At 40.5% G+C, this 25,551-nt stretch overlaps 1 protein-coding gene across 2 annotated transcripts in view; it reads right to left on the bottom strand.

Annotated features, from left to right (window-relative positions):
- Positions 1-25,551, bottom strand: part of ITGA9 (integrin subunit alpha 9) — a 262,270-nt gene that overhangs the window by 69,185 nt on the left and 167,534 nt on the right. For both annotated transcript variants that reach the window (XM_072153171.1, XM_072153172.1), the window contains one exon: positions 24,425-24,575. In XM_072153171.1, coding sequence (XP_072009272.1) covers positions 24,425-24,575 — 151 coding nt within the window. The remainder of the gene's footprint in view (positions 1-24,424; positions 24,576-25,551) is intronic.

Genomic DNA, 25,551 nt, shown 5'->3' on the forward strand with positions numbered 1-25,551 from the left:
ACTCCCAACTATCTACTGCGTACAGTATATTGCCATATGGTGATGGAGTACAGATATAGCTCAGGCATTGATACAGAACATGTTACAACCCACAATGTGTAATGTATAATAGTGTTTGACAGCACGTGAGTCATAAAATAAATAACTAGTGAAAAAGAAAGAATAAAAATATACAATATTACTAATATGTTCAGCATGGGCCAGTGTTATCTAAATAACTAATCAAATGTAACACTTGCCCAACAGTTGTGAAATCCCAAGAAAAACTTTATCATTCCCTATAGTGTCTACATCTTATCTGATGCATTGTTATGTATTTATATTAAAAGCTCTCTATGCATGGCAAATACAGTATGACCTACAAATTATGTTACTGATTCAATCAACTATTTATACAAAAGGCTTTCAACCCTTGGCAAGACTGTATATTATTGTAAATCTAGTTTAGAATTTGTTTAAACTCAGTAAAATGTGAAAAGCTTGAATTATGTAACATATGATTAGTTGCTTTATTTTACATAAAATAGGGTAAATAATGGCATCATTTATGTTGGACTTTACTACATGACAGGTTTATGAAATGGTCTAATGTTTACACATTGGGGGTCATTTACTAAGGGCCCGATTCGCGGTTTCCCAACGTGTTACCCGAATATTTCCGATTTGCGCCGATTTTCCCTGAATTGCCCCGGGATTTTGGCGCACGCGATCGGATTGTGGCGCATCGGCGCCGGCATGCACGCAACGGAAATTGGGGGCGTGGTCGAACGAAAAACCCGACGGATTCGGAAAAACCGCCGCATTTAAAACAATAAAAGTGTCGCTTGGGACGCGCTTACCTTCACTCAGCCCGGCTCAGATGCTTTTCAGCGCAGTAGGGCCACCTGGTGGACGGCGGAGGAACTACCTTGATGAATCCCGGCCGGACCCGAATCCACCGCAGAGAACGCGCCGCTGGATCGCGAACAGACCAGGTAAGTAAATCTGCCCCATTGAATTTAAAGGTAGTTTGCTATTAAAGTAAAGTGGGGAAAATAAGTATTTTTTACACAGACCATTTTGCAAGTTTTCCCACCTACAAAGAATGGAGAGGTCTATAATTTTTATAGTAAGTATACTTCAACTGTGAGAGACCTAATCTGAAAGAAAATCAGGAATATCAATCACATTGTACTATTTTAAAATAATGAATTTGCCTTTTATGGCATGGAATATGAAATTTGATCACCTACTAACCAGCAAGAATTCAGGTTCTCTTAGACTTGTGAGTTTCTCTTTAAGAAGCTACTCTGCACTCATTGCACCAGTTCCAGCTTCATACTTGTAGTGCAGTGTCTTTGTGCAGCAGTTGCTATAAGGTGCAATGTGATGATGTTCCTGCCAGATTCAGAGGAGGAAAAAGGGTGGTTGCGCAGGAATTTAGGAGAGGTGAGTATCTGTTTTTCCTTCATATTATACAACAACAAGGTGAGAATGTGAGGAGGAGTGACCATAATATAAGGAGGCGGAGGGCACCACAATATAAGGAAAATGAAGGGGCAGACTTTAAAAAGGAAGAGGGGGCCATAATATATGAAAGAGGAGGGGCAAAATGTGAGGAGGAGGTGAGGAAGCTGGTGGGCCAAAATATGAGGAGTTGCGGACAAAATGTATGGTACAGAAGAGAGGACACTTAGTAAGGAGGATAGGGCCATAATATGAGCAGGAACAGCGGGCCACAATGTGAACAGGAAAATTGGGCTACAATGCGAAGTGGGGGCATTTTACAGTGTGGGTGAGCCAAAAGAGACATTATTTGTGGGCATTAGGATGGTATTATACTGTATGGAAATACATCTTTCATCCCTCTTTTGCTATCATAAAAATTGAGAGGTATGAATCATTATCTAACCTGGATGACCATAGTAAGCATGAGTACTATTTCAAACATCAAACATGCACACTACTATCAATCCATTTGGGGACTACTGGACTGACATGCAAAATGTTCTCAGTAGAGAAAATATTACAGTATGTACGTGGCCTGTATTTAAAATGTAAAGTGACACTAGAGCTCATGTATATAGAAAATAAGGTTGGAAAACACATCAGTCCATCAAGTCCAGCCTATTAAACCAACAAGCCTTTAATAAAAACAATTCTGGGGACAGGAACTGATTATAATCTTTGTGCCATGCTTAATGGTATGTTTGTGCAATACAAGTACATAAAACAGGACATTTTATGAAAGAGGCATTGTTGCAACATAGTGTGAATGCATTCTCTGATAATATATCCATGTGGACCATGGCCATCTAAGAACAGCACTTCAAATAGACTTTTAAAAGCAGTTGGTATCCAACAGCTACAAAAACAGATTTTGGGAACAATGGGACACGAAATAACTCTCAACAGTAGCTGTTCAATATTTTAAAGCTTAAAGTTGATGGGGAGTAGCACAATAATACACACACATATTATGACAAATTGGTTGTTGGAACATCAGTGTTTACATATAAAGTAACTTATAACTATTCAGCATTTCCTGTCATATTTCCAAGGAACACTGTCCCATATCTGAACTCCCTATTTTAAGGTTAATAAATAAATTCAAAACAACAGAATACAGTACATATTTTTACAAGTTAAACTAACTAGGAGTAGTTTCAGGCAACGTCAGTTGAAACGCCCCATGGTCCCCAAATTAGACCCTAGATTAAGATTATGTCCAAATAAATCTAATTAACTTGTTTAGTTGTGGAGTAATTTAGGACATTTACTATTCATTTCTATTTATACATAAAAAGCATATGACATCACTTTTAGGGTAGCTGCACACAACAAATTTAACACTTTTCAATGTATTCATTTTTTTAACAGAAGGTAAGCGTGTGTCCAGCGACACTTTTTTTAAAAAAATGCGGCGGTTTCTCCGAATCCGTCGGGTTTTCATTCGGCCACGCCCCCTGATTTCTGTTGCATGCACGCCTGCGCCGATGCGCCACAATCCTATCGCGTGCACCAAAAACCCGGGGCAATTCAGGGAAAATCGGCGCAAATCGGAAATATTCGGGTAACACGTCGGGAAAACGCGAATCGAGCCCTTAGTAAATGACCCCCAATAAGTCCATTAAAAAAGGGCCACAGACTACCAGCATCCAAATGCTGTCTGTTAACCTATTAAGGACCAGGCCCTTTCGTGTTTTTTCATTTCCATTTTTCACTCCCCACATGGCTTGCTTTCTAAGTTACAAATTGCACTTCATAGTGATGGTATTGAATATTCCATGCCACGTACTGGGAAGTGGGAAAAAAATTCCAAATGCAGTGAAAATAGTGAAAAAACACATGTTTTCTAGTGGGCTTGGATTTTACGGCTTTCACTGTGCACCCCAAATGACATGTGCCACATGTGGGTGGCGTCAATTTTTGCAACTTTTGATGATGTTTTCAATTATATAATTTTTAGGACTGTGCGACCTTTTTATTACTTTTTATAGATATTTTTACATTTTTCAAAATGGCAAAAAAGTGCCATTCTAGACTTTGGGCGCTATTTTCTGTAACGGGGTTAAATGCAGTGAAAAACCGTATATTTTGATAGATTGGGTGTTTTTGGATGCGTCAATACCTAATGTGTTTATGATTTTTACTGTTTATTTATATTTATATCAGTTCTAGGGAAAGAGAGTGATTTCAATTTTTAGGGTCTTTTATTATAATTTTTTTTTTCTTTTTAGCCTTAGACTACATGCAAATGCATGTCGTTTTTGCCCGAGTACTAACTGGATTGAACAATGACACATTCATTTTACATGTTTTACACTCACCAGTGTGGAGACTACGAATTTGGTCTGTATTTGAGGTTGCTATTTACCACAATTAATTGAGCCTTCAAGGGGTTTGGAACAAGATAGTGACAGCTTTGCCAGCCTTCTATTTGTATGCAGTTACACAAAAATGGATAACCTACGGATGACCCAAGGACTATTTTGCGGATATACAGCTCAGAAACTAATAAAACACTGATGACACAGGTCAACAAGAAAGGACGACCGATCCATTGTTTGCAGCCTGATAACAGCACATGTTCGTGTGCAGGTAGCGACAGTTAGTAACAACTATTCCAGTCTTAGAACTATCCAAGTACAGGAAGTTCCCGGGTTACATAAAAGATAGGTTCCATAGGTTTGGTCTTAAGTCGAATTTGTATGTAAGTCAAAACTGTATATTTTATCATTGTAGATCCCGACAAAATTTTCTTTTGCCCCAGTGACAACTGGAGTTTCAAATTGTTTTGCTGTAATTGGACCAAGGATAATCAATAAAGTTTCATTACAGACACCTTACAGCTGATCATTGCAGTCTTGGACTATAGTAAAGAATCCAGAGAGGTCACAGGGGGCAGAGGGGTCCGTCTTTAACAAGGGGCATCTGTAAGTTGGGTGTCCTTAAGTAGGGTACCTCTTGTATAGCAAATACCTTTTACTTTGGAAAAAAACGTAATGTCCCTATGTATTTTGTGTCCCCAATTCATTCATAAATCACTAGGAGAAACAGCATAAAGAGGGGTTCCAAAAAAGATGATTCCGAATTATTTTAGGAATAAACCCTCAACCATCTATTACAGAGTTAAATAAATTATGCAGCCAAGGGAATGGACAAACAACAGAATCATGTCATTCTAAGGAACAGAACCTGGCCTTTACTGCTGCATAAACACATGGAATGCATTTAAAAGAGGCAGGTTTCTCCAGGGTATCATGTATGACATCATAGTAAAGCCTCTGTCTGTGCTCCTCTCTCATAAAAGACACCCTTTTATTAAGATTTGCTTGTCTAGGAACCATATTCTAATTGAGGAACATCCATAGGAATAAAGTTTAAAAAAAGAATAGAAAAAATTCCCTCCAGCAAAGAGGGAGCATATAGTGCCTGATATTTATTTTAGTTTATGGGAAGACCGCTCATGGATCCAGGAAAAAGTGCTTGAGTTCCAAGACTTTTAAGACTTGTCATTTCAGGAGTATGTAAAAACACATAACTGCACAGTGTAATTCTGAAGCAACTGAATCACTCACCATAGCGGCCAAAAAAGTATATTTATCCTCAATTTTCTTAACCCCTTGGCGTTCTGCAACGTACTACTACGGCACATGCTCCTGCGATTGTTGCTCAGCACACGGTGAATTACATAACATGGTGATATTGTGATGGGACTCGGGTGACGGAGGCAAGAAAATCCCCTACTGACGTCACCCGGTTAAAAACGTGGTTTTATCTACTTTCTCCTCCTTCCAGTAACACCAATTTGGTTTAGTATCGCTGGAGAGAGGAGCTGAGCGTTACTGTTACACCAAAATCACTATTACACTGTCTGATCCCTATCCGTTCCCTCCTGCATCCTGTGTGTTCCCTGTGTGATCACCTTGCATGATCACACTTGTCCTCCGTTTATCCCATCTCCTGTCTGTCCCTTCTGAACCCAAACGCACTTTTCAGTGCGCGCAGTTAGCATTGTTCTGCACTGGACACACTTTTTAGTGCACAGTCTGAGTAGCATTGCACAGTATCTTTAGCAGTAGTTAGGGCATCTTAGGGCAAGTTAAGTGATAGTGTCTTTTTGCACAGTGCTAATAGGTTTTTTCTTTTGGTGTCTGGTATTATTTTTGTCAAGTGCCCGTAGGTGAAGCCATAGTTGTGTGCACTTATCTCATTTTTCTGTATGCTATTTGTGCGGCTTGTCCGTGTAGTTTGCTACACAGTGGGGCACATTTACTATGGGACCGTGGGCTGCATTTCCGCCGGCGTTCCCGACTAATTTGCGCCGCATTTAACAGGGGTTTTTGGCACACGCGATCGGATTTTGGTGCAATCGCGCCCACTTTCATGCGACACAAATCAGGGGTGTGGCCATCGGACAACCTGACTGATTCAAGACATCCGTCACCCGTGTCGCAAGACATGCAGTCAAATACACCAGGAAGAAGAAAGTGAACTCCCGCGGACCGGAGCGGGGAAGCGACACATGCAGGATCTCGGGTGCATGATCTTAGTGAATCGTGGCAGAATTCATCCTCGACGGACAACGCACCTCAGGGATCGCGCAGGGACCGGGTAAGTAAATGTGCCCCATTATCTAATTTTACTGTGTTCTGGCTAGGCGGTTTATCAGTGTAGTTGGGTGCACATTATCTCATTTTTCTGGTGCACATTAGCTTATTTCTCTGTGTACAATGTCTCAGAAAACATCCACCATGTTGGAGGCATACAAAATGCTGGTCGCTGACACAGAGTCAGCTAGTGGGGATCATGTACCCTGCTACATCCCCTCTTCCTCATCTTCTAGTGACCTGGGACAATACCCGAGAAGGCGCCGTAAGGTTTATTCTAGAGAAGTGCCTTGGGCTTCCACTAACCCTAAATGGGTAGCCCCAGATAATTTTACCCCTCAGGTACCAGGCTTTTTGGGCCAACCTAGAATCAAATTTGACACTGCACAGCATATTGCCTAAAACCCCACTTCATATTATGCACAACCCTACAGGTGGACCCCTGTCACTGCAGCAGAGATGGAGAAGTATTGGGGCATAATACTTCTTATGGGGCTTGTAAAGAAGCCATCAATCAAGGATTACTGCAGCACAGACATTTTGAACCACACCCCGATGTTCCAAATGGCAATGAGCAGGATGTGCTTTTAAGCCATCCATAGGTTTATGCACTACATCGACAACACATAGGGGCATATTTACTTACCCATTCCTGTTGCGAACCTGCGGTGCATTATCCGACGAGGATTCGGGTCTGCCGCGATTCACTAAGATCGTGCCCCCGAGTTCCTGCATCAGTCGCTTCTGCAACCTGCTTCTTCCCGCTGCTTGTAAGTGCGTGTCTTGCGACACATTTCTAAATGTTAAATCCCACGGTTTGTCAAATCCGCGGACCCTTAGTAAACGAGCGTGTCCACCCAGAGATGACCCCAGTTATGATCGTTTATTTAAGGTCAGGCCCATATTAGATCATTTTTGTGCCAAGTTTGCCCAGGCATATACCTCCGTGAAATATGTGGTCATAGACGAGTCCCTGGTACAAGGTACGGTGTGAAGATGTATAAGCTGTGCAAAAGTACATCAGGGTCTACCTACAAGTTCAGGGTATATGAAGAGAAGCCTCCATTATAGTGCCCACAGAATGCCTCCCCCCCCCACCTCTTCCTGGGTATTACTGCGAAGATAGTGTGGGATTTGGTGAACCCACTGCAGGACCAGGGCTACCACCTCTACTTGGACAATTTCTACACCAGCACTACACAATTCAAGTGCCTCGCTTCCAGAAATACTGCGGCATGCGGCACTGTACGCAGAAATCAGAGAGGTCTCCCTTAGTCGCTGCATGGGCAAAAAATTAGAAGGCATGAGAGCAGGGCACTATGCAGCAACTCTGTGTGTTAAGTACAAGAACAAGAGAGGTTCTTGTATTAACAGCAATACATGGGCACACCAGCGCCCCTGTCCCAGTACGAAGTACCAGTACAGAAGCCCCCAAACCTGACTGCATACTGGATTATAACAAGTACATGGGATTGACTTGATGGGCCCAGGTGCTTCAGCCTTACAACGCCATGCAGAAATTGAGGGTGTGTTCAAGAAGCTGGCCATGCACATCATTCAGATGGCTCTTATAATTCTTATGTGCTGCATCGATGTGCAGGCCAGAGGGGAACTTTTCAGGAATTTTAAGAGGTGGGTATTAAGTTTTTTCTTTTTGGAGACCAGGAAGGGGGGAGTGCATGCACTTCTGGAAGCGAGGCCACAATATGTATTGTAGCAGGGCAGAACTTTCCAGGAAAAGTTCCCAAAACTGCCAAGAAGGGAACGGCACAAAAGGTGCAGGGTGTGCTCCAAAATAGGCATTCGGAAGGACACAATTGACCATTGTGAAGCGAGGACTATGAATGTATGAAAGAGTGCTTCTGTATTCATCACATATCCCTGGACCTTTAGATGTAGATTTTACCCTAATGTACTATGCACAGCTTATACATCATGCCGCATGCCACACCTTCCCTTCTAAGCCCTGCTGTGTGCCCAGCCTGTAGATTATTGCACCATATGGGGTATTGCTGTACCCAGGAGAACACACATAATGATTCTTGGGGTGTTTGTCTCCTGTGGCAGGAGCTGGGCAGAATATGACATAATGGATATTTTTTACTATGGTGTTAAAATGCTAACTATACCCAAATCTTAAATCATGGAGGGGTGTAGTTTCCAAAATAGGCTCAGTCATCATGCTTCATGATGCCAAAAAGGTAATATAAAAGGTAATAATAAAAGTAAAATGTCTGTGCTCCAAATGCCAGTTATTCCCTTTTGTGTCTCCATCCTGCAGGTCATTGCCACATATGGAGGTAAGAAACAGCACACAACATTAACCAACCTTTCAATATTACCTTTGCAGTGCCTCAATATAAATCCAGATTAGATCTATGGTATGTTTTATCTGCTGCAAAGTGAATCCACCAACAACACAATAACTCTAAAAATGTATCATATTTAGTGAGGTAAGGAGGGAATCGTGTGGTTTACAGTCTGTAGAGACACAGTTACTGCGAAGTGGTTCCAGACCACAAGTAAGTGAATGGGGCTCATTTACTTACCCGGTCCTGTCGTGATCCAGCTGCACGTTCTCCAACGAGGATTCGGGTCTTGCGACGATTCACTAAGGTCGTGCGCCCGATGTCCACCAGGTGTCGCTGATGCGCCGAGGTCTGCCGTAGTTCACCATCCTATTCCTGGTGCATGTAAGTGTGTGTCAAGCGACACTTTTTTTTTTTAAATAGCGCAATTTTTCCAAATCCATCGGGTTTTCCGACGGCCACGCACCTTTTTTCGCTGCATGCAAGCTGGCGCCGATGTGACACAATCCGATCACGTGCTCCAAAAACCCGGGGCAATTCGGCGCAAAACGGTAGAATTTTGAAAACCCAGCGGAAAGACGTGATATGTGAGTCTAGTGCCTTATGTGATAGCAACTTATAGTTAATCAGTGACCATGAGTCGTGAAAGTCATGAGTAAAACCCCAGGTCATTTTGGGGTCTCTTAGAGATGTTTACATGCAATATACATTGGGGGCTGGCTATATACTGGCGGCACTGACTGGCTATATAATGGGGGATAGCTGGCTGTATACTGGGAGGCTGGCTATATAGTGGGGGGGCTGGCTGGCTATATACATGGGAATGATTGGCTATATACAGGGGGGCTGGTTGCATACTGGGGGGACTGCCTGCCTGTATACGGGGGGAGCTGGCTGGCTATATACTGTGGGTGGGGGCTGGCTGGCTATATACAGGGGGCGGGGTGGCTGTATAATGGGGGACTGGCTGGCTATATACTGGCGGGGACTGTTTGGCTGTATACTTGGGGGGACTGTCTGGCTATATACAGGAGACTGGTTGATGGTGTTATATTGCATAGTAGTAGTAGATTTACAATTTTACAATTTAGTATGTTGATTTAGACTATATATAAACAGTTTGTGTTGAGTTTAGTAATTCCATTCACGTCACATGGTCACCCCTACTTGTTTTGACCCCACCCACAGAGTGTGGCCACTTCTACTATTCCCAGTTCGCCCCTGAGCAGCAGTGAGTATGGTAGTGGTGTACATATGTGCTTATGTTAGTCAAATTTGTTGTGGTAGTACTAAACTGTGTGCTTGAAGTGTCACTTATGAGTTAGCAGTATCTGGTTGACCACAGTCTTACCCCACAGTCAACCTTAAACAGGCCTCTCTGGGAGTCTTGGACTTTGCCAAATGTTGAGAGGCATGTGGAGAATAAAAAATGCAGAGATGACATCTTAGTGGGAGTCGATCCATTGACGAGAAGCTTTTATTATCCCCATGAGATTCTTCTAGGATTAGGATGTGATGACATTTCAAAGACTCTTGTCCATCAAGTTCAACAAACGAAAAGAAAGGGATGAGATGAGGAAGGGATGTCAGGGAACACAGTTCTATATTATAATATAACCATGAATGTTATTTTGATGTAAAAAGTCATAGAGACCCTTTTTGAAGCTATGTGCGGACCCTGATGTGACCAGCTCCAGATTCCACAGATTCACAGTTCTCACAGTAAATATGCCTTGTCTCTTCTGCAGATTAAACCTTGTTTCTTCTAGACAGTGCCCTTTTGTTTTTATGTAATTTAACCTGGAATAACTTTCCAACATGTTTTGGTATGAACCATTTATATATTTACATAAATTAAGTATTTCGCCCATTAGTCATTTCATTTCAACTAAATAAGTCTTTTAATCTTTCCTCATAACTGAAACTCTCCTTACCCCTTATCATTTTGTGGTTCTTCATTTTACCATCTCCAGGGCATTGTTTTTATGAACTGATTCCCAGAGGTAAACTACATATTCCTGGTGTGACTGAACCAATGCCTTGTGCATCGGTAATATTACATCCCTATCTCGAGAGTCCATACCACTTTGCTCTGCTCTGAGTAGGTATTGTTGACCACAAGTCTCTGGATACGATCCTTCAGCTAGTTTTCAATCCATTTGCAAACAATTCCTAGTAAACCAATAGACCTATCTATGAGGAACATTGTCAAATACATTTGCAAAGTCCAAATGCACAATATCTACAGCAGCTCCTATTACCAAGCATCTGCTCACCTCTTCATTTAAAACAGATCAGGTTACTCTGATAACGAAGTAAGCCCATGCTGACTATTACTACATTCTCCTGTAGTAGTGTAGTAGTAGTTTTCTAAGTGTGGGCTGTAAATATCTACACAAAGGGCATATGTTTTGGACAGTATAACACCTAACTGACATAGTGGCTAGATCTGTACTGAATTTTCTCAAAATAATCTGGCAAAAAGTTTAAACTTCTACCCAAGAAGCTGTTGCTTTATGAAAGCTGCACTTAAGGTTTTGGCTTGTTCCTTGTGCCAGACCTTAAAGTGTACCTTTCATAACATATAACCCCTTTCAACTGCTTGGATCATTTAATAATTTTTCTCTACTGATGCAATAGGAAAATTCTTTAATTGCAAATTTTTGCAATTAATAGTTTAGCCCTCTGTTAAGAGGGCAGTTGTTACTGTAGAGGCCCATATTAGATGCCAAAATTAATGGCACTGATTGCTCAGGAACAGTGGGGTCAAGAGAACAGACTGCCATTGTGCTGGTAATCGTCAGGCAACACCTGTTTAACACTTTATAATTGTCTTGTTTTATCCCTGCATGGCCATTTTATTAGTAGTTGCATACAAAGAGTCCGTACTTTAATTTTTCAGTTTTTTGGGGAATTTTATAGTATGAGGGCCTGCTTTTCAAGATGCCAATAGGAAGCCTATTCCCTCCACTCACTATGGACCAAACTATTAAAAGGGTTAAATGCCAATGATCATTTCTATGACCCAGGACACTAACACACTTGTAGTGTACTAGAGAGCAATTCCCACCACTGGACCTAGGATGACATCTGTGCACAGGTGGTATTTTATATGATTCATCAAGTAAAATGTTCTTATGTAAACTGTGTGATGTATTCCTTGTACCACTGCCCTTGGTGGGCAGAGAATGGGTTACATTAAAACTACAACACACACACAAACTGGCAACAGTGACACCCACAGTCTGTGGTGGGAACTGCTTTAGGTAGAGTTAGTACTTTACAGTTCTTCCTAGAACCTGATGGAAGGTAGAGGAAGCATGCAAATAAGGGCCACACCCACAACCCCTACATGTAACAGGAAGGGGTGGAGTATTTGTTTAGTTAGTAGGTTGTTTGGTAAACAAGTTTTAGCCAGATATGTATGTCTGCTGCTGACAAGGGGAAAATGGAGACCAAGGGGGACAGCTGAAAGTGAGAGTAAGAGAAGATTCGCCAGGTGTGTTTTCCACCAAAACGAAAGGTACCACTACTTAGTGGGAGATCCTCAACCCAAGTGGATTTGAATATATTAGTTGGCAGAGTATATTTAGTTCTCTGCACCATATCTTTCTGGGATTCAAAGGGGAAGATGTACAACCTTTTAATTATTCTAGGAACCACAAGTAGTAGCTTTTGGCTTTGCTTAGATACTTAATCAGAAAGCTCCCTAGCTTACAGGTGACTCAAGTACCATAGGGGTTGTCCCTGCACAAGCCAGAATTATAGGATCACAGTGCCCACCAGCCTCCCACATGTAGGGATAAACTAGGGCAATGATGGCAAACCTTTTAGATCAAGAGTGCGCAAACTTCAACCAAAAGCCACTTATATATGGCAAAGTGTCAACACAGCAATTTAGGCAGTAATTTATTGCTAAGGAAACCAAGGCAGTTGAAAGGAGGAGGGCAAATTTGGGCTATTGCAGCTTCTCTCCCGGGTCCCTTTCTACAGGAAGAATTGTTGGCCCAGAATTCTTTGACCTCTGTCTGGTGGACTCTATATTGGGGGCATGGCCTGGGTTCCCACAGAGAGGACTCCGAGTGCCGCCTCTGGCACCCGTGCCATGGGTTCGCCACCACTGAACTAGGGTATCAGAAAACCATTGATCTCTCCACACACAAGCACAGTGACTCCTTCAAGCCTGCCATTAATAAAATCTATATGCAACTGAACTGTACAAGTGTCTTGAAGTTATCGGTAAAACAGTTATTGTCACACCGCCTCCTCCTTGTCTCCCTGTTGTCCATTCCACCTGCACCTCCCTATCATCAAGGGTCTTGCCAGACAGCAGTGCTGACCGCCACAAACATTGTGCAGTCCCCCTAAAACATCTACAGCGGCCCCCAGAAGAGAGACAAGGGACAAGTTTATGTAATAAGCGCCAGAGAGTAGTCCGTTCCTGTGGCAGCTCTCGTGTCCACCTGAGACCGTCACAGGTAAGTAAGTAAAGTTGTGGTTCACCACAAGGCCCAGCCATCCCAAAGGTAACAGCACCACTTTCATACTGCAGCTCGTTGCATCCAGAGCTCAGCGCAGAGCTGTAGAGAGGAACCCAAATACCTACAGACTTTGTTAATACTACCAGCAACATCCTCTCTTCTATCCCTCTCACACTTTTGCACACCCTAGCACAGTGATGGCGAACCTTTTAGAGACCGAGTGCCCAAACAATAACCAAAATCCACTTATTTACCGCAAAGTGCCAACATTGCATTTTATCAATCGTATCGGCCCCTTGAGGCCACTAATACAGTTGAAAGAAGGAGGGCACATTCATACTATCATTGTAGCTTCTCACCAGGGTCTCTCTGTACAGTAAGAATGTAGGGTCCAGTAGGATGACCTACAAAGATACTGCAGTTCTATCAACACTTTCTCACTTTTACCGCAGTTCCAAACAGCCAATGAAGTGTCGTTTTAAAATAGCGATGATTGCAGCATCTCTTAAATTGCCTACGTCCGCAGGAAGATTTGGTGACTTTGGTCCTGTTTGGTGAGCTCTGTTTTGGGGTCAATGACCTGAGTGCCCAGAGAAAGGGCTCTGAGTGCCACCTCTGGCACCCGTGCCATAGGTTCGCCACCACTGCCCTAGCACGTAAGATACTATGAAGTTTGCCACAATGATCGCCTCGTGTTTTACTTTGGTGAACAGCATTTCAACTGAATCTACATACTATAAAACATAGGCTGTGTTTACCTAACTATTTTAATAATGATTTACTATTGATTACATTGGCTCTCAGATTTCTATATTACTATGAATTTAGTTACAGCACAATACTGCTAAAGAAAAGGAAATTTGCAACATGACGTTTTTTTCTTGGCTTGAGTCAGACTTTTCCTGTCATATTCCATGATCTCATTAGAAATATAACAGACACACCCTGTTTTCACCAAACTCTATGATACTTTCTAAACGGGTTAAATTACAGATGAGACACATTACTAGAAATATAACTAAGGATTAGAGATTTCTTATTCATAATCATAAAGGGGACAAGTTTATGTAATAAGATAACACAATCAGGAAATCTAATCATAACCCTGCCCAAAAACAAGCGTTATTATAGCACAATTCTGCCGCAATTACTACTGTTCTGAAATGTTCATTCCAGACTGACCCTTCTCTTCATATAATGCATCCCTTCTTTCTACTTCTAGACAGACTGACTACACCCTACCTCATGTACAACCATTCTCTTTCTATGGTATAACAGGAAGTGAGAACGAGGCAAAGGATAGCCTGTGTGTACTCAACCCTATCAACCCCGTAGTAAGAAAACCTTTTTCTCTATGGAACTGTTTCTATAATTATGTTCACACTTTATTTTGTTAAAAAATAAGATACACTACTCAAAAAAAGTTAGGGATATTTGGCTTTCCTATGAAATGTATCAGGAAAGGAGGTCATTTAGAAGGAAGCATGCAATTGTGATTACTCAAAAAATGTATTCAAACAATAACAGTGTTTAGTACACCCACCCAAACATGCCCGTGTCTCAATAACTTGCCATGTGGCCTTAAGTATCAATTACATTTTGTCACCGAGGTCTCATGGTGTTAACAAGTCAACTAATTGTCTGCTGAATCCAACTCTACTTGTAGGGTGACCCTCAGGTAATTGAGATTCTGGGGTAAAGAGTTATGAGCCTCAACACAGAAACTCAGCTAATGCCACAGGTTTTTAAAGGGATTCAGGCCAAGAGAAAGTGTGGACCACTCCATCTGAGGTACCCCAGTCTCCAGAGGTCTGACTTCACATCTGGGTGCCTCTCACCTCCCTTAAATGTACCTGAAGTTGTGTGGTATTCAACATCCAGTCCATAGGGCATTGTTCACAATGAAGAGATTATAAATACGTAATAATGACTTCCAATTCTTGTTTTGTGAATCTTCCAATCCTTTACAGCCCTCTCTGTTATGGGTCCAGAGTTGATTTGGTTCCTGCACTCCTCTTATACTCCTTGTAGTGGGTGAGGAGATGCAAGTCCCCAAACTCATTTGATTTTCAAGTAGAGCATGCTGTGACCTTATGCATGTTTAAAATAAAGCCTGCGAACATGCATTCCAAAATCGCATTTCTGACATAACCTATTGAATATTATAGGTCAGTACTAATAAAATCAAAGAACAGTATAGTATCAGCCATAATCTTTTCTTTTTACACAGTGTTAAAGCTACAATTATAAATCTGATTTTCCGCATTGTAAATCGATTTTTCATGCATTGTGCATTTAAATCCCATCCGCTAGATTGGTACTATTAGAATGCTCCACTAAGGTTCATGTGCAACCTGGATAGTATGCAAAAAAGCTGATGGAATAACAGATATGGGAACTATCCATGAACTACATTAGAACTATGATCATAAGTCTTTGGAGTATATCTCATGACACAAAGCATAAAAGTTAGACTAGTGTAATTTTTCAGATTTTTTTGTCACTTTACAATGTTTCTTATTTGTAAATATAACTGCTACATGTTTTTTTACAACTACAGAGCACAAAGTCAAACTGCACATCAGTGAATAACATTTAGATCACGTCACTTTCTGCAAGATGTGCCAGAAGGTTGCTCTCCTAGATTCCCTTACTCATTCTCAGCTTTTTTGGTGTTTTTTTTTTTCCATAAATGACATAGTTGGTGGGAGTGTAATACTGCGCTGCTGAGTATTGGATAAAAACTTAATGGGAATATGAGAAACTGTGTGATGTCCCAGCTTGATGGATTAAGTTTGCTCTCTTTGCTTACCGTAACATTCTTTTAATTGCTAAGAAACTTGTATCATCAACAATAAAATGGCAATAAACCAAACAAAAGCTAAAAAAGGACAAAACTTGGTTCACAAAACAGCTCCAGACACAGTTAATATTTCACTGAAAATTGATGCTAGAAATAAGTGGGACAAAGCTGTTCTGTTAGTTTTAGCATCAGTACTGTATACAAAAGTCAAAAGCACAGGAACATTCACAGATATGTTGCCCATGGTCACTACCACAATAGCAGAAAATTAGACTAAACTGGTAACACTGGTAGCTGGCAAACGCTGAACAAAATAATTTCCTTTGGCATACTATTAGAAAGATAAGTAATAGAAAGTGCCTTCTTTCTTCAGCCATAAATAACTCATTACTTTAAGTGCCCAATACGACATGATGTGGCAAGTAAAGAATAGAGAGTGATGTGGGATAAAGGGGTTTAAATATTGCAAGGTACTGTAAGTGTCTATGAACATAGCACCTTTTGGAACACCTGTCTATACTATGATTACTTTCATGCTCCTATCTATTAACAGCATAGTTGTCCTGCTCTGTAGCCACCTTTTTTAAGCACCAAATTATTGCCACCTAAAGGGGTGGGGCCAATAGGGATTCAACTATTGAATCCCTATTGGACTTAACTGAAATGGAGAAAGCAAACACAAATTACATTTACTTTCTTCATAATTATATATAAAGATTTGGGCAAACATACATAAATACGGTACATACTGAGCTGACTGTAAAATGAATGTTTCTGTAATAAATGCTGCATGGTTTGTACAAAAGTAGACATATTAAGTAGCAAACTGAAAGGCTAAGTACTGACATATAGCACATACCAAAATGAACTGATTTTCTAGATTTATAAGCAAAACCTCAAGAATTGCATCCAAAACTAACATGGTTCTTGTAGCTGTTGTTGATCTTCACATACAGGCATGCTGTATAAATAGAACATTTATTTGTGCTGGTAAAGGGAAACATGAAGCTTATATGAAGGTGTTGCTGCAAGTATAGAGGTCAGAAGCACATATAATACTATGTACACTTATCCTCTCAAAGTTACATATAGTAGACTCTGAAATATAACATAATACAGGCAGTCCCCGGGTTACATACAAGATAGGGTCTGTAGGTTTGTTCTTAAGTTGAGTTTGTATGTAAGTCGGAACTGTATATTTTATCATTGTAATCCCAGCCAGAACATTTTTGGTCTCTGTGACAATTGGATTTTAAAAATGTTAGGTTGTCATAAGAATCAATATTAACACTAAAGCTTCATTACAGACACCTATGATAACTGTTACAGCTGATGATTGTAGCCTAGGACTACAGTACAGTAAATTACTAATATCCAGAGGTCCATTTGTAACTAGGGGTCGTATGTAAGTCTAGTGTTCTTAAGTAGGGGACCGCCTGTACAATATAATATATAAAGCTGAATGTGTGTGAGTCTATATGTCCACTAAAGGGATCTGCACCATCGCGTTTACAATCACCAAATCTTGCACAGTCGATCTCTGTGACTCGGGGAATGTTGAGCCGCAATTTTCACCCTGCACTTTTCAAAATCCACTTATTACCCACGATATACAGGAGCCATTGTCTGCTGCTGCTGTGGCATTTAGAAGCTGAGCCCTGAGCCCTTGGTTGCTGTTTTGCCACAGTTAATTAATATGAGCTTTGATTTGTTACTATAGGCAATGAGCATAAGACGATAGAGATGTGTGAGGATAGAGATGGATGGAGGCAGGGAGACGGATAGAAAGTGACAGAAAAAAAGGCAGGGATAGTGACAGAGAGAGCAGAAAAAAGAGCTGCGTGTGAATTGGCTACTGCTTCAAACTTGTCAAGCTTTTCCAGAATACATAAATATATGGCGACAAATGGAGGTATTGACAATCAAACTATCCTTAGGATTTCCGTGGTGCTCTATTTCACTTTTGCAGAAAACCATGTGTGAATGCAGGCATAGGAGGAGGAAAAGAAATGGCACTCACCACCTTGGAATCTTCTTAGATGTCCTGCACTTCTTGTCCACCGTCTCCCTTGCACTAACAGTACCATGTTAGTTTTTTTTTGTGAGTATGCACGAATAAACATTTAAGAAGATTCTAAGGTGGTGAGTGCCATTTATTTTCCTCCTCCTATGCCTGCATAGTGACAGAGAGAGACAGACAGGGAGAGTAATAGAGAGAGAGAGAGAGAGAGAGTGAGAGTGACTGAGAGACAGACCGGCAGGAAGAGCGACTGAGAGAGAGACAGACAGACAGGGAGAGTGACTGAGAGACAGACAGACAGGGAGAGTGACTGAGAGAAAGGCAGGGAGAATGACAGAGAGACACCGACAGGTAGGGAAAGCGACTGGGAGAGAAAGACAGGCATGAAGAATTACTGACTGAGAGAGACAGATAGGCAGGGAGAGTGACTGAGAGAGACAGACAGGGAGAGTGACTGAGAGAAAGACCGGCAGGGAGAGTGACTGAGAGAGAGACAGCAGGCAGGGAGAGTGACAGGCAGGGATGCATAGATAGAATTGGTTAACAAAAAAGATTATATATCTATTTTGTTATAGCAAAGAGCAGTTATTAACTATTCCGGGCAATGTCGGGATATGCAGCTAGTATAATATATTCTAGAAGGTCAAAAACTATTACATGACACACAATGATCACAGCAAGTGTGATAAATTGACTTGTGCAACTATATTTCCACAGTATAGTATATTTCCAACTATCTGAAATATAAATTCCTCCCTTTAATTTTAAATCCCCACCACCTTTCACCCTTCCCAATCTCTATGCTATCCCAAACTATTTTAGTCATGATTATTGTTGATACAGCAGGTCTGTTTTACTGGAGTCAAAGGAGTTGGAACTCTCACTATGCCTTAATGCTTTAAAACACATTGTAGGCACATTTGGCAAAACTCTTCCCCGACGTAGCAACATGGGTTTTGCCCAATACACATTTTGTAATTTACCATATAATATAAAATAGCGCTCTAGGAATAGTTTAGGAGGAGTGATGTGCTCTTGAAAACTAATTCCAGGCTGCTCATTTATCATCCTTCAGAAAGGGGCCAAACTCCCTTAATTCACAGATAATGTCATTCCTGGCACACAATTTATTTGTAAAACACAACAAACATATAGGGGCACAGTTACTTACCTGTCCGAGGAGTTCACCCAAAGTGTATTGTTCCGACGATAATGCACTCTGGCGCAATTCACTCTTGCCGCTCAGGTCGGCCGTTGTTCACCTTTTTCTTCCCGGTGTATGTAAGTGCATGTCTGGCGACAATTTTAAAGTTAAATCCCGCCCTCAGTCCGAATCCGTTAGATCTTCCGACGCCCCCCCCCCCATTTATGCCGCATGAAATCGGGCGCGATTGCGCCAAAATCCGATCGCGTGCGACACAATCCCCTTCTAAATACCTGTCCCAGCCATGCAATTCCTGAAAACGTCATGAAGTTTGACGGACCCTTAGTAAATAAGCCTCATAGGGACTTTTTGGTTTTGACACCAGATCTTCTTCAAAGACTGTAAATAACATAAAACAAAAATCAGATGTATACAATATAGATGGGGAGCTATATGGTCAATGGTACAAATCTGCTATACAGTCATAGTTTATAAATCAGTCTTCCCAGATGTAAGTTATCATCACCAGATCTGAATCAGTCACAGATGCAGTCCCTGGAGTGTTTATGAGACTACCCTGGAACTGTATTATCGGCTTACCATATCTGTGGACTGGGAGCCCTACTTTATAAAGGGGGCATTACTGTGGACTAGTGGCATTTCTATATAGAGGGGTCATTATTGGATGGGGGGGGGCGTTACTGTAGAGAGTGGTTAATATTGTGGCCTTCGGGGATTTAGAGGGAAGGCGCTTTTTCGGTAGGGGTTCCTTTCAGTGAGCAATGTTAGGACAGGAGCCACAATCGGGGAATTATTAGGAAGGAGAAACCAATTGGGGAGGGGGCGCTATTAGGAAGGGGGTCACAATGATGGGGTGTAAAGTGTAGGGTCTTTGAGGGGGTATTCTTTAGTATTAGTATTAGTATTACAGTGAGAGGGAATTAGAGGGGTATACATGGATTAAGTGTGTGGCATTATAGAACAGAGTCAGGCTACATTTATTTAACATTTATTGGGTGGGTGGCACAATGGGTGACATTATTAAGTACAAGTGACACAGGAGAGAGGAATATTGTAATGTATGGAACCATATACTAGGAAGGGTAATTAGACGGTTTATTATTAAATGAGTGTCTAAATGCAAAAGTGGAGTTAAATGCTCATGGGTCATTACTAAGTTTGGGAACCAAAATCAGGACACTATACTGCCACAATGTCCCGCATTATAAATTGTGGGGGCCATACAGGAGGAAGAAGGTATTACACAATGCTTAAGTTGCCCTCCTCCCCACCCCCATTGGAGAGTTTTTTTAAAAATATTTGACACATATATTTTAAACTATCCACTAACAGTCGAACCTAACAGCAGAAAATGAACTGCAGGGGACAAAATCCAAAGAGAGGAAGCTGTAATCAACTAAGCAGCCAAAGCTGCTTCAACTGAGTAAAAGATCTGTGTACATATGTCAATGCAATATTTTAGTTTTCACATATTCTGTATCATAATAATAATAAAAAAATAGATCTTTATTTATATTGTACCATCATATTGACAAGCTTTTCAAAACCTATGAGATACAAATAAAATAAGACATAACAAGAATAATGAGGAAAAACCTGGCATTTACCTTATTATAGCACAAAGCCACATCATGTAAACTCACAAGAAAAGATGTGCCATAACAACCCAAAAATAAATTTCAAAATTACTTTATTAATTTACAAACAACAAAGACCATACAGACAATATAAAAACAATTAAAAGGTGTAGTCACTACACCAAAGAACTCGATGTGGTGAGTGTAATAAACTCACCAACAACCATCCCTGGTTCCAATAGTCATGAGGGTTACTGCTCAAATACACACAGAAATGAGGTGAAGATAAACATCCCCAATTCATATGATACAATAAAGTGCATATAGGTAAACAATAATGTTATAGTCAGAATAATCGATATAAGTACAGACAATATATGCTCAACATAGCCAGGGCATAATAACCACACAGACCATCCTAAATGCAAAAACCTGAAGTCAGCATAGCTGTACAAAGGAACCCAGGCAACCAGGGAATGAGCGTGTCCACCCCACGCGTTCCGTCACTCACGGTGACTTCATCAGGGGAAGTGTGGACAGGGAGTTAGACTGGCGTTTTTATGTGCATGTGTTGGGGGATTAGCCCACCCGCGGTCACCCTCTCACCTGTGCAGTCAGGTATGACGCCTGATTAGTTTCCGGTAGGAAGCCTCTGAATGAGCGCGCTCAGAGGATTTACTGCGCGTGCGCCAAAAATTCATGCGCACAAAGCCACATCATAACATTATGTACAAAATGTCTGAAGACTTTCCAAATGCTTTGGCTGTGTGCTTCTCCATTAGATATATAGTTAATGGAAAAGTATTCAGAAGTTAAATACAAATCAGCAGATTCAGACTGAGGCAGCTATATCTTAGCCTAACCCCCTATACAGTTAGCGCAGATTATCATTTGACTACAATAGAATTCTGTGGAAAAGGTGGCATTGTTCTTAGGGAAAAGAGTCAAACACCAAAATCTATGCAAATACACCATCATTCTGAAACCGTTTTCTAGTTAAAATTAAGCCAACTATAGATGCAAAGTTTCTCTAGACAGTTTTATACTATCATAGTTTTATCATCCAGCATCAGACAGAGTGATAAATCTGTTACAGTAAAAGACTGTCCATCTAACTTTTTAGAAAACTACCCCAAATTACATAGAATAAACCACTGGAAAATAAAAACAGGATCTTGCTACTAGTACACAACAAGTTCTTTGACATACTAACCTTCAACTCCTAAGTTTTGCTGTGCTATTTGATCAATTTTAGCTGAAGACTCCTCCAAAATTTCTACAAATCTGCTCATATTATTAACCCCCATACCAGTAGCCCGACTTATATATTTTTTTATTTTGTGAGCAAGCTCATACGTTGTTTTGTGTCTTAGTTTCACACCATATTTATCTGATGCATGGTGATATATGTGATAGTGCATTCTTCAATGACAAAAGGAACATGGATAATAAGACATTGTATTTGCACCCAACCGGGGAGTGTTGGTGGTGCGGTCAAGATTTTGGCACATATACACACGTATGGTAGTCTTGTTCATTAATCACCACCTTCTGGGTAGAAGTGCAGAGCAGAATCTGGTCTATCTGCTCGTCCACCCTACAGCTATCTCTACCCTTGATTTGCTTGGGCATAACACCAGAAGGGACCAAGTTAACGGGAGGTTCCCTCATTACACACCTCATTGCGACAGCAAAATCTCTAATACCACTATACTGGTTGCAAACAAGCACACCACCCATCTCCATGTGGGAAGATAAGGTAGCACAGATCCGCCATAAGGAGGAACTACCAAGCTGGGCTTCTTACACCCAAGAACGGTTTGTGAAGACTTGGCAACTGTGGGTTGATTACAGAGCCAAGAGATTGCCGCAAGCAGCTCTTCATCGATAAGCTCCAGTTATGGTTAGACCTGTGTAGGGTGTGTCGGTGACCACCTATTGTACCAAGAAAGGATGAGATACTGACTCTCCTAGCCTCCCCTCTCTCCCTACCTGCTCTTCTCCTATTCCTTTCCTCTCTTCACACCTCCCACCAGGGGCGTAACTTGAGGGGTGCAGAGGTTGCGGTCGTACTGGGGCCCAAGAGGTTTAGGGGGCCCTTATGGTGTCACTTTCCCATATGAGAAGACTATTACTATAAACCATACATTATAGTCGGGGGGCCGGCACAGACTTTGCACTGGGGCTCATCAGCTTCTAGTTACGCCACTGCCTCCCACCCGTCTTAATTTTTGTAATTTTATGTCCGGTTGTCTTTTTGCCCTTGTTATTGTAATGAGGGTTGTTACCAACTTCCCTTGTTTACATACATTGCATTGTAAAAGATCTGCATTGTCGCCTAAAATAGATAATTGATTCGTCTATCTGTCTATTGGCATATGTACGTATGATATCTCACTGATACAGTCTAGCTCTAATCTCGATGTACACAGAGCCTTTTTGTCTGAATTATACATGTCGATGTACCTAAATAACATTTTTAAGGAAATAGGTGTTTTGTTTACAAATGTTTTCAACTGTAGATTGGAAATACTTTAATTAAAGACAAGGCCTCTTGCCCACGAGCGAGCACAGTCAGTAAAAATCACTCCATGTGCTGAAGGGATCTCCCGAATCTCTGTTCACTGGAATTAACTGACATGCTGCGTTTATTCCGGTGATCAGAGGTTCAGGTTAGGAGATACCTTCAGCGCACAGAATGATTTTCACTGACTGTAGTTGCCCATGGGCAAGTGACAAAAATCTGCCTTTTTAGATAAGAGTGTGACATGCAAAATATAGATATTGCAAAAAAAGTCGCAATTTCAGGCATAAAACAGAACCGGTCATGAAACAGAAAAAACTGCAAAGCAACACCACACACACATTCTAGTGAAATAATAATAAAAATTGCCCCATAGTGAGTCTACAGTAATAAAGTTTGCAAAATCTACATTGTGACACTTTTATAAAATCATATAAATGTAACTTAAGTATAACATTTTAACCGAAGAATAAAATTACATTTAATATACTGTTATCTCTAGACAAAAGTAAAAACGAAAATGATACATAAATTTAAAAAGAACACCATGCTGATTTCCTGTTCTCAATTTAATTCCAACTGAATGGGAGTGCAAAACTTGCCAAGATATTACTTTTAGACATAAGTAGGTCCCATAGACAGATTCTCTTTGTCCAAAAAGCAAAAAGAACTGTGGTCATAATAATAATAATAAATTGTATTTTCTTGGCTTTCTAAAATGCTAATCCAGGGACACTGTGTAAGTGATAATACAAGTGTACTACAATCCAATGTTTTATGATTTGTAAAGGCTCATTTTTAGAATTGTCAAATTAATCATAGGTTTTGGATACAGATTTGTGTACTGTGATACTCAGATACACAATAGTTATATGCTGAATCTGATCAGGAAAAAAACTCATCCTTGGTTGTGTTCCACTGTACGGTACATAAGCTGCTCTCTTTTATTTAGGTAGTGCTTTATGGAAATCAATATCATTACACAATTCAGCAGTACTATTGTACATTTTCCTGGTAATCTCTCTTCAAGGTGAAATAAAAGAGAAGTAAATGCCAGAAATCTTAGGATTGCCTTGAAACGTAAACTTAACTGATTGAGCTTGTGCCAGTTCTGCATACAAAACTGCAAAGAAATGTGCTATACTACAAATTTTATTTCCTTATTAGTGGGAGCCCAAGATAAGAAAGCCCAAATGCATATCATGTCACCATGATTTATTAACAGTGCTCACAAGGAGAGTCATTGTGCCCCTATATGAAGTGATCTAATATCCTTCATACTTCATCCAATAATTTTGGGGTAAAATCCCTATAGGACTAGAAAGCAGCTTAGATGTCCTCTCAGATATTCAGTGTATCAGCATGATGTCAGAGGTGAAGTTTATTCCTCAAACCAATATTGGCATGGATTCAAAACTTAGCCTCTGTTTAAAAAAAATGTTAAAAAACTTACCTCTTGCCACATCTTTATAAAGAACAACTCTCTTGAAAAGTTGAAGAAGACATTGGTGTCATATGCATCATCTCCTTTGTTAGAGATGGAGATGTTAAGTGAAATGTTCTTCACAGCTCCCAATGCCAAATAGTCTGTTTTTGAGTCATAGCTGAAGATTAAATAATAACAGATTAAGTAAATCCCAAACTTTTGGGACAAAAGAATTACAATATCCCCCATTGTATTATATCTAGAATTGTAATTATCTGAAGCTACAATTTGTCAGGACCCCTAAACAGTAAAGCAGATCATGGTCAAAGAGCTGATTTCACTAAAGGGAACCTGTCATGAATATTTAGGCCCACAAATTCTCTTTAACCTGTTACCCAGGACAGTGAGGGGATCACAATGATGTCCTTCTATATTCCTATCTATATATCTTAATAGAGAAAAAACTGTGGAGTTCTTAAATATATAATATATATTATATATTACTCCCCTCCTCCACCTTACCCTCATGGTTAAAATACAGGGTCATCTTTAGTATCATAGGATAGAGTTTTAAGAAATATTTGTCACAAATTTTTTGTTCTTTGTTCCAATGTATATTTCTCAAGATATCCCTATTTTTGAACAATTTTTTACCCATTTTGATTTTAGGTGATTACAGCACCATCTTCCAATGATGACTTCAATCGTAGATTGAATCAATATAATTTTTCCTGGTGAATCCGAATCTGCAATAAAAATGGTGGTTCCCATTTAAGATTTTAAGGTTGCCTCCCAACCGACCTCTAGGTGCTGGGGGGTGGGAGGCAGAGTTTAGTATAATTGGGTAGAGTTATAAAAATATTTGAAACATTTACTTATAGTTCTTCATGGAGCCCTGAAATTCCTGATGGCAGCTCTGACCTATGATGTTTACGTATGCCTATGTGTGTTTGTATTACAAACTGTTTTAGTCAGGGTGCATGTCTAGAAAGATAACATGGTAAAGAAGAGATAGATTGATATAATAGAATATAAGAATATAATATCTAGCATAGTAGATTCCTGACCTACAGAGTCGTCCTTATATCTATTAAAGGATCACTATGGTTGATATTTTGACAATGATTTGAAAGAGGCGTCATACTCAAAAAATA

Source organism: Engystomops pustulosus, chromosome 5, assembly GCF_040894005.1.
Source record: "Engystomops pustulosus chromosome 5, aEngPut4.maternal, whole genome shotgun sequence".
Lineage (NCBI taxonomy): Eukaryota > Metazoa > Chordata > Amphibia > Anura > Leptodactylidae > Engystomops > Engystomops pustulosus.